Genomic DNA, 15,600 nt, shown 5'->3' on the forward strand with positions numbered 1-15,600 from the left:
GTTTTAACTCAGATCTGACTTGCCTGAAAAAGAACTGGTTAGAAGCTTAAAAAGAACTATATTCCTTTTTGAAGATAAATTAAGGCTAGCATTTTTGCATGAGTACTAAGATTCAGTCCTTGTTAGAGGGCACACTGTGTAGTCCATTCTTTGAAGTGTTACATGCTCGAGACTTTATTCTAGATGATTTTAATGTTCTCTGGACTTGATGGACTCCATAAAAGCACTTCAGTTTAAAAGACTGACATATGTGCACACAAGGACTTGAATGGAGTTCAGCTTGATAGTACATCTTGTCAAAGTTCCTCTTACAGTCAGAGACCTGAAGTCATACAGTCAAAGTGGTGTCCGTATTTTGTATCTATTCTTTTCCCTTTTATTTTAAAGGAGTAAAATAGAGTGAAACTCTGGAATTGCAGTGTCTATTTCTATCCTGGATTGAAGCATGAGTTATTAAGAGCTATAGTCATGTGGGAAAAACAGTAACTGATTTTGAGATCTGATTCACAGAAAGTGAGAGAGCTTGTTGATCACATGAGCTCTGCCTTGTATCCAGCTGCTGAATTTCAATTCTAATTGCCTTAAAATCAGCTAGACATGAGTTCTGTAAGTATTTTGATAATGAATGGAGGTGGTATGTGAGTGACTGGACAGGCAGTTAATAAGACCTTTCTTTTCCTGCTGCGTGGTCCACGGAGTGGAAAAAATTGAGAACAACTCTTTCTCTTCAAAGGAAATAATCGAATAATGTCCAGCTCCTGGATCTGAAAACTAAGACTGAATCTGCTGGTTTCACCTGTTAAATTGTTTTGAACTGAAGAAATTGTTTCTGCATCTTTTCAGTGTAGAAATTGCTTTGTCTGCCTTGAACATCGCAAGTGCTTTTCCAGCATCTACTTGGTAGTTTGGAATCTTGAGTTCTTATTTGAGACTAACTCGTTAGAAGTCTGACCTACATCAGTTAGCTCAAGAAACAGTTTTGGCTTCATTTTTGTTTAACTTGTTGCTAAGTTCTTATTTTAGTGCCTGTAGATGATTTTTTGTAATGTTTTTTCTCTTGACTCTTAAAGTTGGTGATAACATCAAAAAACAAGCATTACAGTTTGTAAAGGCAAGCTGACAATGACTCCTTAACATCCTAATTGCTTGCAGTCTGTCAAATCCGTGTATCTGCAGTTATGGGAAAGGGGCTTCCCAACAAAAATTTAAAAAAAAAAAAATAATAGCAAGTGAGGACTGATGTAGAGGGGGGGAAAAAAAGATAAAAACCTGTTCTAGTTTACATAGTCTTTACCTGTTCAAGCTAGTATTGAACACGGGATGCTTTTTTATTCTGACCCTTCTGGTAGGGTTCAGGGGACTGAACAGCCAAAATGACCAATGGTATTTAAAGTTTTGGAAGTGTCACGTCTCCAAAAGTAAGCCCTGGGCATTTCAAGTTAGCTGTGTGGAAACCCGCTCATCTTTATAGCAGCAAGCTCTTTCTAAGTATGTTCTGATATTAGTAAATGGTTTAAAATGGGGACTTAAAAGGAATCTGCTCTATTTGTAGCCCGTGTTGATTTCCAGAATGTCAAGAAGATGTTTTTCTTCCAATTCTGTCTCTTTGTTAAAAAGAGGGTCAACATACAAAATAACGTATGATGATAGAAAGCGGTACCAAACCAAGTTGAAACTTAGGAATTTTGAGATAAGTATATTAATTTAAGCAGTGGCCTTATAGGAGTTAAGAGATTACCAATATACTTTTATATTCAAGACTCCCTTTGCCACTTTTTATCACGTAGTGTTTTTGTCAATATTGTTTTTAAAATCTTATTTTTTCAGTAATCCTTTATTCCTAAGCAACAGCTGTGCTTCCAGAAAGACTTACATAATAGTAAATAATTATCCTTACTATTACAAGGAATAGTAGTAGATACAAAGTATCTATCCTTTATTTTAATTACTTATCTGAAATAATTGCTCACCCTGCTACAATCCTGCTATCCACCTTTTGAAAAGAGTTCTCAAAAAACAGCTGCTTTGAGCAGTAACAAATAGAAATTGTACTTGTGTGTGATTTAATGTTTGTGCTCGAATGTTTTCATTTTGCTTTTATAGCTTTGCCTTGGGTTATTGCTTATGTTCAAAGGAAACTGTTTTGTTTAAACATAAATGATTCTCTGGAACTTGATTTTTCCAATTGCGTTGTTTTTGCACGCATTTTTGCAGATTTTTTTGATACTAGTAGGAATGATTGTTGATTTAAACACAGTGCCAACTTGGCATCTTTTTATGTCCTTATTTGTAAGACACACAATAATGAAATAGAGTAAGACTCTGCTGATCTGGGATGTAAGAATAGGAAGCTATCCATTTGAAGGTAAAACAGGATTAGATTGCGCTACAGTGCAAAAGGAAGGAAGCTGAATGACAAGTGAAGTATAAGTAAACTAGGAGAAAGTTACTGGGAGACCCTGCTATGCTGGATTTGCTGTAATCCTTAGCAAAGGGAAAATCCTTTGGCATCCTTACTATGAGACAGCTTTAACATTTCTCTTCTGCTAAAAGGGGAAGGAAAGAGTTTGAATCTTAATCTGTGAATCTTCGTAGCCTGCATGTGAACAGTAGCATGCTCTGTCAAAGAGAATTAATCCGTTTCCCCTAGTTTCCCATGCATATGCAGCTTTAATGATAACCTGTGCAACAGAAGACCTGATGAAATGCTTGTTTTCTTTTGCTTTTCTTTATGCTTCCTACCTTGTATTGTAATTGATAGAACTTTATGGAGCATGGTATTTTTCTTTAAATATGGTCATTTATTAGGAATTAGCTTAAAACAGTCATTCATTAGGAAATACCGCTTTAAGCATAGCTGTAAGTTTATGTAGATTTAAAAAAAAAAAAAAAAAAAGTTACCTTTCTGCAGTTCATACCTCAAATGAAAGAGACAATATGTGAATAATCCAAGACCAAGTCCGCATTTAGCTGCAAAAGCAAATAGCAACCAGAGGCTGAAGTACAGCTGTATCTCGAACTTTGCCTGGAATTGCTCACTTTTTAGAAACAAATTATTTAATCTTTTCTTTGCCCTTTCACTGGGGCTTACCTTTGGGGAAATAATTTGATTCGGGTTTGGCCTGGTGAGTGAAAATGTATTTAGGGTTCAAGACTAGCAACGTCATTCATATCACAAAACCAGCATGCTGTTTAATGCTGATAATGTTCTCTCTTGAGGGCTGGAATAGCAGGAGCTGCAAAAAGATCAGGTTGAGCTATGTTAACAAGCGCATGTGGAAGTGTTTGCATCAAAGTAATAAAACTCCTTCCAAAATGTAAGGAAAAACTAAAACAATTTGAAAGTGGCATGCCTTTAATTAACAGGAAAACAAAGTTTAATAGCTTATGCATAAGCGTATATGTTCTATTGCCTTCTGCATAACAATATATAGTTTTTCTGCTTTAGATGTTAGGTAATAACTATACAATGTGAAACGCAATTAATTTTAAAGTTCTTTACTAGATGCTATCCTTTTCTCGTTCTTTCTGTCTTTTTTGCTAGCTTGGTTTTAAACTCTTCCTCCTTATTTTGTAGACACTGCTCTCCTGTTCACTACTTCTTCTCTGTCTTTACGTCTCACCACTGGGCCTCTCTCAGTGTCTGTTTTCCCAACCTCCACCCCAAATTCCAGCTGTATATCTACAACCAATTGGTCAGGTAACTGTACCTTTCTCAAGTGATAGACTCTTTGATAGAGCATGCTCCGTTCAGTCCTAAAAAGTCAAGAGGTTCCTCATCAGCAAACGTTTTTGATCGACTTTTCCGCACTGTTTCCAGATTAATCTCTTGTTATTGCTGCTGTGCTGTGAGTGACAGACAGAGAGTTCACTTTGTTCCCACTGTCTCATTGCTACCTCAGAGTAGCCACCGAGACGGTTTAGTTTGAGCTTAAAGTCAGTATACCTTGGATATGAATGCAGTATAAATAAAGGTTAGAGCACCAGGTTAATACTTTTAGCTCTGCACTTTGACCGTCCTTGTTCTGTGGTCTCTTCTCCTAATCTTTTGTAACGGGTGGATAAAACATATGACGTTAGCACCAGAGAAATAGTTAAACTTTGAAAATCATGACAGTGTAATCTGAGTGCTGCTGCTTCTTCCTCACTCCCCCAGCTTTCCTGCCCTATAGGTGCTCGGTGTGTTTTCGGATGTATTCTATGGAGATGCCCCTGCTGTTGAGGATGAATGTGTACCCTTGGTGTTCAACTGGAACCCTCTAGAGCGTAGTAAATATTAAGGCAGCATGCGTGCTACCTTGTGGTTCTGACCTTTTAAACCCCAAGGTTATAAAAGGGTCTGCATCTTTAGCCATGTTGCTTTAATCCTTTTCTTCCTATAGATTGAACATAGATCCTTCTTTCTTTTTCTTAACACTTCTCCTGACTGCTGATTTCCTTGTTAGTTAGTCTTTGTGTAGTGATGAGTTTTATGGTCATTTAGGTAATTCTCCTTCCTGTTGCGATTGTCTGGGTTAATTCATTTGAAATTGCTTTTGAGGAGTTGTACTCTTTTGAACCCATTTATTGCAGCCTTTCTCTTGAATTTTATTATAACTGGACTCTCTCCCTCAAGATCCAGTCAGCCATGAAGATCCAGACGTTCTGATGAAATCAAATAGCTGGTAAAGAAAGAAGAAAAAGTTGCGTCTTGCATTGAAGTCACTGTTTTAATATTGGCATCCATAACAAGTTCAAAATATATGACCTGCTTGATTCATTGGAATTGATGGGTTACTGAGCACAAGAATTGATGAATCTGTTGGTACTGAAAAGTCAAAACACAGACAAGCCTGATTGCCTATTGTTGGTAATCTAGTTTCTTAATGATATTTAGCCTGTCTCTTTTGCCTAAGGGCAGACAATGTTTGATGTTTGCCTATAGAAAGTGATAACGTACAAAATCACGGAACGCGTTGTCGCCTGAAAGGTGCCAGGTATTCCAAAAAGTCTACAAGGTATTTCTGCTTTTCATCCACCCTTGTTTTGACCATAGGAAAGAGGATGGTGGCCATGTTCCACATGTCTTACTGGCTTCTGAAACTTTTACCTTCATACCATAGCTATTTTTCGCCTTATTTGTGCCTATTGTAGAGAAACACGGATCTGAATCTTAACCTTTCTGTAAAATTGCCAGCTCGCTTTTCTAGGGAATAGAATGAGCACTAAGTGAGCAAACAAGAAATATCCCTTAGCAGGCGAGACCTGCAGATTAGACAATTGATCGTTCCGGTCTCTGTGCTTAAAAGGATCGTCTGAAACATGGGAAGTTAAAAAGCACATAGGAAGTTAATAGCTGCTTTGAGACTAAAAACTTAGATGCTAAGTGTTTGGGTTGGCTTGGAAATTTCACATTACGCAGGCGTTTGCAAAGCAAAATATTGCAAATCTTTGAAGATTGTATTATTAGACTTCACAACTTTTGTACTAGTGATGAGCTCTCTCTCTAGTCTGCAAACCATATATTTTCCACAGGCTGATTGTCTGGCATGTTCAGAATTTCATTTAAGGAAATGTAATGGGTTGATTTACACTGTTCTGCAGACCTGGTACACTAAAGGAAGTTTTTGTAATAATGGATGTTGAACTTGCTTCCAGTTATTATCTTAAAGGTTAAATGTCCTCTTGTAGGCAATTTTAATACTTAGAAATAAGACCAGACATGCTGTTATTCAAAAACTGGCAAAGAGAATTAGTATCTGCACACAAGCCTATTTGTACCTGTGAAGTTCTGCATGAATTTTGTCATTTTTTGAGGTTTCATGGATCACCTGAGAAATCTTTGTCACAAAGGAAAAAAAAAATCTACTAACTTTCAGCATGAGCTTTGCTTTTCATCTACTACTAGTCTTAAACTAGCAGCTAAATCTGCTAGTAGTTGGAAGGAACAGTCCTACATCTTTATTTTCTTGATGTTGTCAGCTGACAACTAACATGCCAAGAGTGGCGATCCATACCGATGATCTTCAGAGGAAGAAGGATAAAAACTCTGGTAATTCAGGAGGACAGAATCGCTTCTTCTTATGTATTTGGGAAGAACTGTGGGGTAGTTAGGGCTACAGCCTTTTCTCTGTCTTTGGGATAAACTACAAGAAAGGTTCATTTTTCAAATAGTCCCTGCTTTCTTGAGGGTTCCAGTTTAATGCCACAGGTACTTTTTCATGTCCTGAAATTGGGAACTTAAACGGTTCATTTTAGTTAATAGTGAGTAGCACTTTTAATGATGTCAAGTTTTAGATCCTTACAGTATGCTTACCTCGTTTAAAATGCAGAGTGAAAAATAGATTGTAAAACTTTCAGAATTTTCTCTAATTACAGAACTTAAAGTATATCTTCAGTTCAGAGACCTGGTGCAAAAAATCTCTGAAAAGAGGAAGGGAATTAAAATTATGAAATGAGTGGCTTCATGGTATTCTAGCATTTTACTTGATCACTTTTTTGAGAAGGAAAATTCGTAGAGAAATTTAGGAGACAATAGTATCTGTTTTAGCCTCTGTTGTAACATTCTGTAGATTTTACTTACTGCATAGAAAAATCTCTTGTCTACTCTAGATGTAGGTTTTTATATGTAGACTTCTTTAGCAGCATATCAGAATTCTAGGAGATGTTAGTTAGTATGGATATTATCCTGGAAAACAATTAGGACAGCTGAAAATCTGGGAATTGCGGCCAGAGAGTATCTGGCTGTTGGGACCTTTGGCTGTGGTTGACTACTTTTCCGTTACTTTCTGCTCTGTCAGGTTCCTCACAAAGCGAGAACAGAAGCTGATGCAGCGTCGACAACATGCTGAAGAATTGTTGGAGTGGAAACGCCGCCTGGATGCGGAGGAAGCAGAAATACGGCGGATAGAAAAGCAGGCTCTAGCTGCCTGGGACAAAGAACTGCTCAAAACCAAAATAGCCAAGAAAGAACTGGGGGATCAGAGAACAGAGCCCAAAGGTAGTAGTAAGGATGTATACTAGATAGCATACATACTAACATATGCTGGAAAGAGCAAATGGGGAAAACTGATGAAAATGAAAGGAGTAAAACATAATTTGGCGTCAACTATTGCCTGGTTTTACGCTTCTTTCCTTTTTTTGGTGTTTTCATGGTGGTGGTTCTTTTAGGACACTATCAGAATCTTGATTTTTGCACTCAGCTATTTACTGTCTTCTGCCTAGTTCTTTTAATCCTATTTTAAACCTTAGGTATCTGTATATATCTTCTCAGGTGTGTAGTGCAGCATAGGCCCATCAGATGTTTCTACATGCAATTTAAAGTGTATTTCAGTCTTTTCAGACAAAAAAATGCTGTGATCATTTGCTGGTCTTATTCCCAACTTACCCATTAAAATCCTTTTCCACTGCAGCACTGTTTGTGTCTCCCTCCTGCTAGCCTTATTACTGTTGGTGGGGATAGCTCCTACCATCAGAGGCTGCTTTTTTCTTGTTGTTTGCACCTCAAACAGTTGAAAGTTGTTTTTTCTTCCTTGGCTTTGTTCCTGACTTCTCTCTACCTCTGTTGTTAGTGCGGTAACTGAAATCTGCAACTGTACTGAAGTGTGCTAGTATGTAAGTAGTATAAAAGGTACTACTCTGAGAAACGTAAGTTCCCAGATTTTGGGAGCTGCAGCTTTACTGTTCTAAGTGGATTGCACTTTCCGGATGAGCTAGAGAGCAGGATTGTAGCGGGGGAAAGTGATGAAACTTTAGGGGTTGTCCCAGAAATTGTCATTTTTTTCCCCACTTTGTTGAAAGCAGGCACCATATCTTTTGAATGTGCAAAGGGAATTCGTAATTGTGTCCCATTACACTTGTTGCTGAAAACTGCTGTGTGGATTTTGGGAATCTGTAAGACGTTTTAAAGGTGTTCTGTGAGTTAGTAAGTTCCAGTGAGCAAAAATTCATCATGCTGATGATGGAAAGGAAGTGTATTTTCTCATCTGTGCCTCTGTTAATTGAATCTACCAGTAAGGTTTGGGAGCACAGCCCTACTTGGGGAGGGAAAACTCCTCACCCAAGCCTTTGCTCAAATATTGAATTGTTCTCCATGGCTGCTTCAACAATGCTCTGTGTCCTGCAGAATTTAATAAACAGGAGTATTGAAAACCCAGGTTATTTTACTTGTTGCCAGTTGAGAGACTCGTGATGAAATCATAGTATTAAAACGTCTTCTGCAGCTACTGTAAAGGAAGCAATCGCTTCTAAACTCAAGATCTTGTTTGCAGATTATATGCTCTACCATGACTTCTTTGTAATAATAGTGACTCTTTCTGTTGTATGGTCACCTGGAAGGACAGGTTTCCCTAATGATCTTTTTTGGAGAACCTGTTGTCTGGAACATGTTAGAATATCCTGAAAAGCTCTTTATTTTAGACGTCCAGCAATCGCTAAGAATATTTGACAGTCTTAAATCATAGTTCTCTGGTAAACATGCCTGTTCTTTCTAAATATTTCACTCTAGGTGTCTAGGTGAGTGAAATAACGCTTATCAGCTACTGCGCTGGTAGCAATTACTGCTTTATGTGCAGGCAACAGTTTTATTGAAGGCAGAAATCCAAATATTAGGTGCATGTAAGTCAGTGCAAGTTCTTATGTGCTCTGTTTTTCCCTTTCATTATTCAATCTCAGAAACAGCCAGTGGAGAAGAGTCTCCAGTGCCTTCTTGCTCTCATCTAAACAGTGAAAGCTCTGTCCCAGAAGATCTTGGCAGTCCAGCTGCTGAGTCTGTTCCATCAGAGACGATGGGCCATGGACAGTCAGAGAGCCCAAATCAGCATACAGTTACAGGAGAAATGGCTTATTCTGAAGATCTCAAGTCCTCTACCTCACCTAGCAAACTTGTGAGTGAGCTTTTTATGCTGTATGCATTCTTATACTTTTAAATGTCTGTCATAAGAAATATAGCCATTCCAATTGTGTAAGCAGAGATTAAACTATTCCCTGTGTTTGCAATGCCATTTTACATTAGTATGTGTAAACATTGTGGTCAGATGTGCTCATTAAGTCTTAAGGAAAAATTATTTCAGCATAGGGTTTAGGTAGCTAAATTTGTGGGCGGTCTTGCAAAATATTTCACGTGCGTCACGGAGGTATGTGATATTAAGTGGTAGAACACTGACCCAGCTTAGCAATGTGCATTAGCCGTAGGCTAGCTTGTTGCCATTATGTAAATTCTTTTGGACACGGAAATTACGCTCTCTTTTTGCAGCTTGCTTTATGTATAGGTAATGTATCCCAAAGTATAGCTGTAGATTGAAGAAGCATAGCTAATACCTCAAGCACAAGCCTTTGGGTTTCAGAGTATGCCTGCTTGCTTGCTAATTCTGCCTTATTGTTCTATTCTGCTTTCTTGAATTTTGATGAGCTTCATCCTGGTAGTTTTGGTCTGCTGTGCTGAATCTGAAACACTAACGATGCAGAGTTATCCAGTGTCTGGGGGAGGAAAAAAAAAAAAAAACCTGCTCAACTGGACTTCTATTAAAAATACTTTCTTCTTGGAAAGTTTGCTTTGAATGCGAGGCTGAGAAGATAGCGTGGTAAAATGAGTAGTATGGGCTAGAAGTTGTGTTCAAGGTGTGTGAAGGGCTTATGTTAAAATCTTGATGCAGGAAGGGAAGCAGCATTTTGGAAGAAAATTTTCTCTTAAAAGAATTTTTTGCCTGGCTACAAAGAATAGGGCTGTGTTGTTCTAGTGATTTAGAATGGCATTGTGCACCTCTTCTATAGAGAGGTCCTTTTGGTTTCACAGGTATATTTAGTAGGAGATTTTATTGCCTTAGTTACTATCAAATATGATTATATCAACTGTTTCGAACACCTGTGAGTCAGAAGCATGTCAGTTCACTTAGGTGGTAATAGGCGAGTGTAAGGTTTACTAAAATCAGGGCTCAAAGCAAGCAATTAACTATTGCTTTTTGGGGTGTTTTTGTTCTGCTGTCTAACAAACTAAGTTAAGTTCTTCTTAAGATACCTGGATAGGTACCGTTACTTATGAGATATTCTGCAGTCATGCTATCGTCCTTTCCCTTGTAATTGGCGCCTGATGATGATGATGATCCTCTACTTTCAAACTGAGCTTTACAAGCAGTTACTTATTTGTCCTTTTCTTCTCAAATAGTCTTCTCCTAAAAGCGGCATATCTGTATCAAAGCAAGATTCCAGCAAAAACAGCCATAGAATTGGAGGGCAGCTACGTTCACCTGTAAAGTCTCATCAGATATCTCACAGCTGGTCTGATGAATCTTTATCTATGACACAGTCAGGTAAGTTTAATATCTACTTGGGTTAAAATCGCATTTTCAAGACTTTTTGTTTTGATGAGTACACTTAACACACAGACCTAGGCTGGGGCAGGAGGAAACAAATTCCTGGAAATTGCCAGATTTTGAGGTTCTGTGGGGGTGTTTTCCCATGATTTCATTTGGTCTCTTAAGCTTAGGGAGGTTTGTTTATTGCCTCTTTTTTAGAAAACTGTTCAGGTTCCTGAACTGTATGAAGAAGATAAGGAGTCGATAGGCAAGATGTTCTTAGAATTTAAATGTACCAGGTTAGCTGCAGCCCACTTATTTTAAGAAAGATGATGATGCTTGAGCAGCATGTAAGCGTGATTGTCCTCCTTCTGAACACAACCTGGCTCCAGAAACAGAATAGCTCTGTTGTCCGCCTGGCTCACGTGCACTGTCGTGACCTGCTCTGGTATGTGCAGAGCTAACGGACTCTTCAGGACATATGCCGAGGGTTTGTGTCCACAAACAGGAAAATCTGCCTGCAAGACAGTGGATCTTCAGAAAAATGATGATCTGGGTGTGTCAGGCTGGGTCTTGCAAAACTACTGAGTGTTTCTTATTTCCGTGTGTCCTAGATCTCCGTTGGTACTGTGGTCACAAGGTATTCTCTTAGACTCCTTGGAAAAGAAATTCAGTAATTTCTGTGCATCGCTAACTGTAACTAATCTGTGTCATACTGAAGCCCCTAAGGAAATCAATCCGTCTTTATTTTTGGAGGAGGGTTAGAATTGTGTGCAGTAGAGTAGGGCCTAGGATTGCATTTTGCGCTATAAAATGCAAGAACTACTGTATGGTCTCATATCCTGACTCTTTTAAACCAGTGTGCAAATTGGCTAACAGTAAGTGCCGAGGAAAAGAATTATTAAAAGCGAACTGGTACAGAGCGATCCTTTCCCTGAGGTGCTCTTCCAGTCTACTAGTCACGTAGTGGGTTGATTACATGTACTGGCTGTTGTCCATGATTGCCAGATAACTTGGATAGCATGTGTACCTCTCCGGTCTTTGTAGTGCTTGGTATAGCCAACTTAATCTTTTATGTTGCTTCTTGGGTAATACATGTGTAAGTCCGATTAAAAACAGTAATTATGAGACAGCTGTTCTCCTGCTGGATATAGAAATGAATACATAACACCTAGATATTGCATTGAATAAGTTGTATTAGCATTCTGTCTGTAGGGCGCTTTGCAGCGCAGGTAAGCATTCAGTAACGTGATGAAGTTATCTTCGAGTTCTGACTGAGAACCCACACAAGCCATTAGGAAAAAGATAGGAGGCAACAGTGGTCATGAGAATAAACTTTCAGAATAGAGTATTTGCAGTCCTTTCATCATTTCAAACACCACATAAACGTATCAAGGAGGGAAAGGTGCATCGGGATGGTGCTGGTTTCCCAATGAATCATTTTGTTGTAAGAAGACAGATCTTCCAAGCTGCTGAGTAGTAATGAGGTCATTGCTTTGTCGGTCCTAATGCTTGCATAGACAAGATCATCAAAGATGAAAGCATATGCAGATCTTTCCCTTATGACTTGATCAATAAAAGCTATAATTACATAGTGGTCACTTACCATTCAGAAGGAGGAGTTAATTACAGTAGCATCGTAAAGTACTCCTGATTAGTAAGTGAGATTCCATTCTTTTCGTGCTTGTTTTTTTTTTCTTTCTTTTAGTTCCCTAAATGGTTAACAACAGATGTTAATGGAAGAAGAATACAGTGGTTTGATTGTATTTACTGGCTGTAGTTGATGATGAAATCCTTCGTTATGGCTGTTTGTTGCTTTGTGAAATAGGATTGATTAGCAGAATGTCCTGCTCTTCGTGCTAACTGACCAGATAGTACTGGTGACTTACTTTCTAGAAGTTTCAGGGAAGCAGGTGGGGTTTATGAGCATCCAGGCTTTTTGGTCTAGAGAACAGTATAGAAAATACTGACTTTTAGAAAAGCAAATCAGCCTAGATACTTCAATTAGGAGCTGGCTCCTATAGAAGAGGAATGGGGACATCAGCCACAGGAAGGAACTTCCAGTAAGACTATGTCAGATAAATATTTTGACAAGTTTTTGATATTTAATTGTGGTAGCACGAGCTCGTGACCCGGATTTTATTTTGCTCTGTGTTGGTGTAAGTTTAGAATGAGAAGCAAGTGGACGTAACCAGGTGGGTAGAGAAGAATAAGTAATGAGACGCTGAAGCAACCTTTCTATAAGGTCTAAGAGACGCAGAGGTCGTTAGAACAATAATAACGATAGTAGCAGAGTTACTGGTAGAATGTGCTTATCTAGTAGAGAATGGATCTAAGTAGCTGGGAACAGTGTCCCAGGGGAACAGAAGCAGAAAACCAGAAGAAGGATTGGGAGGCCAGGCTGCAGGGACTTCTAGGGTTGCGGGGGGGGGACAGAATAGACCTTATTAACATTACTAAGGAAAACGATTTTAAGAACAACAACAAAAACTTCTTTAGGTGGAAAATAGCTGCAGTCACTAATGGGATCATAGGAGGGTCTGTGAAATTGAACTTGGAGCTAAGGGTAGGCCAAGTAGCTTTTTATAAGATATCATTTGGGAGTCCAACTTGTGTCTAAACTCAATGCCTCCTCTTTCACCCTGAATAAATTGATGTCTAGAGGCCTGACAATAGTAGAACGTCTACTTTGTTCCATTTGATTCTCCTTCCTGCTGTCAACCAGTCAGCGCTCTCATAGATATATTTAGTCTAGGGTCTGGAAATCTAAATTGGCGGGAAACCTAATCTGCTTTTGGAGTCTGCTATTCCAAGTGAAATTCTCATCAGTGAAGTGTACCTTGTAGCTTGAGGCTGTATATGGAGATTGTAAAAATCTTTCAAATAGATTTTTGTTATACATCTTTGAGTTGTCGTTTTTTTCAAATATATCAGAGAACGTTACTTTCTGCAGCAGTTGATGTGATAAGGAGTTGATGAGGTAGCAGCATGAACACGGGCAGCTGACATGAACAAGCTTGGTAATAAGTTAGTGCATGTATTGGAGCCCTTCTCTCTCTTTTCTGAATTAAGTAAGACGCAAGACTTTTTCTTTCATATGTTATATAGTAGTGTTATGAACCTGAGGTTCCACTTTAGCCATCTTAATATGTTGAGATTAACTTGCTGAAATTAAGTTCTTTGATATTCCACTGGGACAGTGTTTTGTATTTACTAAAGGACTATTCAGTGCTTTGAATAACACTGTTCTGTAGTGTGCAAGATATTTAAAGGCTAAAACTAAACTTTTTCAGAAACCACATCTGACCAGAGTGACATTGAAGGCCGGATAAGGGCCCTGAAGGATGAACTACGAAAAAGGAAATCTGTGGTTTATCAGCTGAAAAAGGAACAGAAAAAGAGACAAAAGGAGAGACTGAAAGCCCAGGAGGCCAGTTTGATCAAGCAACTAGAGGTGAGGAACAGGGGGAAGAGGGCAAAGTAAAAATCAGATTGTTAGCCTTGGATAAATCATTATACTATGGGTGTTGCTGACGATATTGTATCAACAGCTGTGAAGGGCATGTTATTGCGATAGAAGTGTGACTGTATTCTGCCCATTTAACTCTTTTCAGTAATAACTGAAAGAGCCCCTTTGGCAAAAATGTTATTTCCTTTAAACTGTATATCCTTAATGGATATATATTTGATGTATTCAGACAGTTTATGTCTATTTTTATACGTTAGTATCTTAGCTGGGATTAAAGGGTAACGCTAATGTAATTCGTTCTTCAAAGTAAAATATGAAAACTTTTTCATATTCACAGCTGTGGAGCTTTAGGAAGTTAAATATGTTGCTTTACGTAAAAACAGAGTGTGTCCTCTGAGTAGTCGAGGCTATGCTGTATTCACTTGATAGGTTTTGTTTGCTGAACTGTAGTTATGGCTTAGTAGATTAGCAGCTATAATTGTTTTTCACGCTCAGTCGTATGATGAGTTCATCAAGAAGACTGAAGCAGAGCTGAGCCAAGATCTGGAGACATCGCCCACAGCCAAACCTCAGATTAAAACTCCATCCTCAGCTGCTGAAAAACCTAAGATCAAGGCACCACCACTCCATAGGTAACGGGATGATTTCTTCTTTTTTTACTGAGATTATTCTGAAACTGCGATGAATGCTGTTTTAGCAGAAACCAATACTGCAAGGAAACCTGATAACTGCCGTTCTTCAAATCATTGGATAGTAGCCATATCCTATCTGCTGGTATCACATTTGCTGGTCCCATCAGCCCCAAAACGGATTAGATGCACTGCCCCTGTAATCATATGCATCTCACTTCTGTCCTGCCCTGTCTCTCAGGTCCTAGTCTCAAATTGCTATTAAACACTTAATTTCTGATTGTGCAAATATATGCCAAATGGTGTTATGGGTTACTGACATGAAGGAATTTCTTCCCATTTTGGTCACCCATCTTGCCGGCTGCACTGTGTGAGGCAAACCATTCACCTTTGCAACTTAAATCTGGTTTAGCTCTTACATTTTACAAGGTAGATAATTCAGCAAATTTCTGCACTTCATGGTATGTTTTTCAGGTGTGTCATTTCCTCCAGCAGATGGTGCAATTTTAGTGCACTCAAGTAAAAAAAAAATATATATTTTTTTGTTGCCTTTTTAACTGCAAAAAACCAAAAGTTTGTGATTAACCTTTTAGAAAGTGACCCTTTCCAGGACTCGCCAAACCCATCTCTCTGCTCCAGTCCTATTTTTGACATTCACTTAGTATGCTATATTAAATTATCATTGGTGTGATGTTATAATCATAGATGCTTGTATTTCCATTTTTATCTTAAAAAAAAAAAAAAGTATATTGTAAACAGGGCTCACTGAATTTGCTTTTTCAACCTTAGGCCTGAAACAACAAAGAATTGGAAATCACTGACTGAGTCGGAGCGATCCAGAGCATCTCTGGAATCCATTGCAGAGCATGGAGGTATGTAACTTGAAGAATCAGGGCTACAGATGAAGATCTCAGATGACTGTTTTAATCTTTAAACTTTCCTTCTTGATTCATGAAGAGGTTTTAAGAGAGCATGCACACTTCATAAAATTATAATGCACAAGTTATATTTTTTTACTCTTCCACGTTTACGCTACAGTAGGTGGTTGGCTTTTTTGTTCGTGCTTTATTATTTCCGTTTAGTAGGCTCCTGCTTTTGCCGTTTCCTGAATATTCGGAGTTTAGTTTTGTTCTTGCTGAGGCTTGTGTGAAACCGTAATCGTGTGACAGCCTTTTTCCTTTCTTTGTTTCCTGTACCTTTATCACTTGAGGAAAAAATATGCTTAAGAAAC

General features: G+C 38.4%; 1 protein-coding gene across 2 annotated transcripts in view; it reads left to right on the plus strand.

Annotated features, from left to right (window-relative positions):
- Positions 1 to 15,600, plus strand: part of CEP350 (centrosomal protein 350) — a 77,051-nt gene that overhangs the window by 48,319 nt on the left and 13,132 nt on the right. For both annotated transcript variants that reach the window (XM_068951809.1, XM_068951810.1), the window contains exons 28-33: positions 6,780 to 6,979; positions 8,653 to 8,864; positions 10,142 to 10,286; positions 13,565 to 13,725; positions 14,236 to 14,372; positions 15,159 to 15,241. In XM_068951809.1, coding sequence (XP_068807910.1) covers positions 6,780 to 6,979; positions 8,653 to 8,864; positions 10,142 to 10,286; positions 13,565 to 13,725; positions 14,236 to 14,372; positions 15,159 to 15,241 — 938 coding nt within the window. The remainder of the gene's footprint in view (positions 1 to 6,779; positions 6,980 to 8,652; positions 8,865 to 10,141; positions 10,287 to 13,564; positions 13,726 to 14,235; positions 14,373 to 15,158; positions 15,242 to 15,600) is intronic.

The sequence above is a fragment of the Struthio camelus genome, chromosome 8 (genome assembly GCF_040807025.1).
Source record: "Struthio camelus isolate bStrCam1 chromosome 8, bStrCam1.hap1, whole genome shotgun sequence".
NCBI classification, from domain to species: Eukaryota; Metazoa; Chordata; class Aves; order Struthioniformes; family Struthionidae; genus Struthio; species Struthio camelus.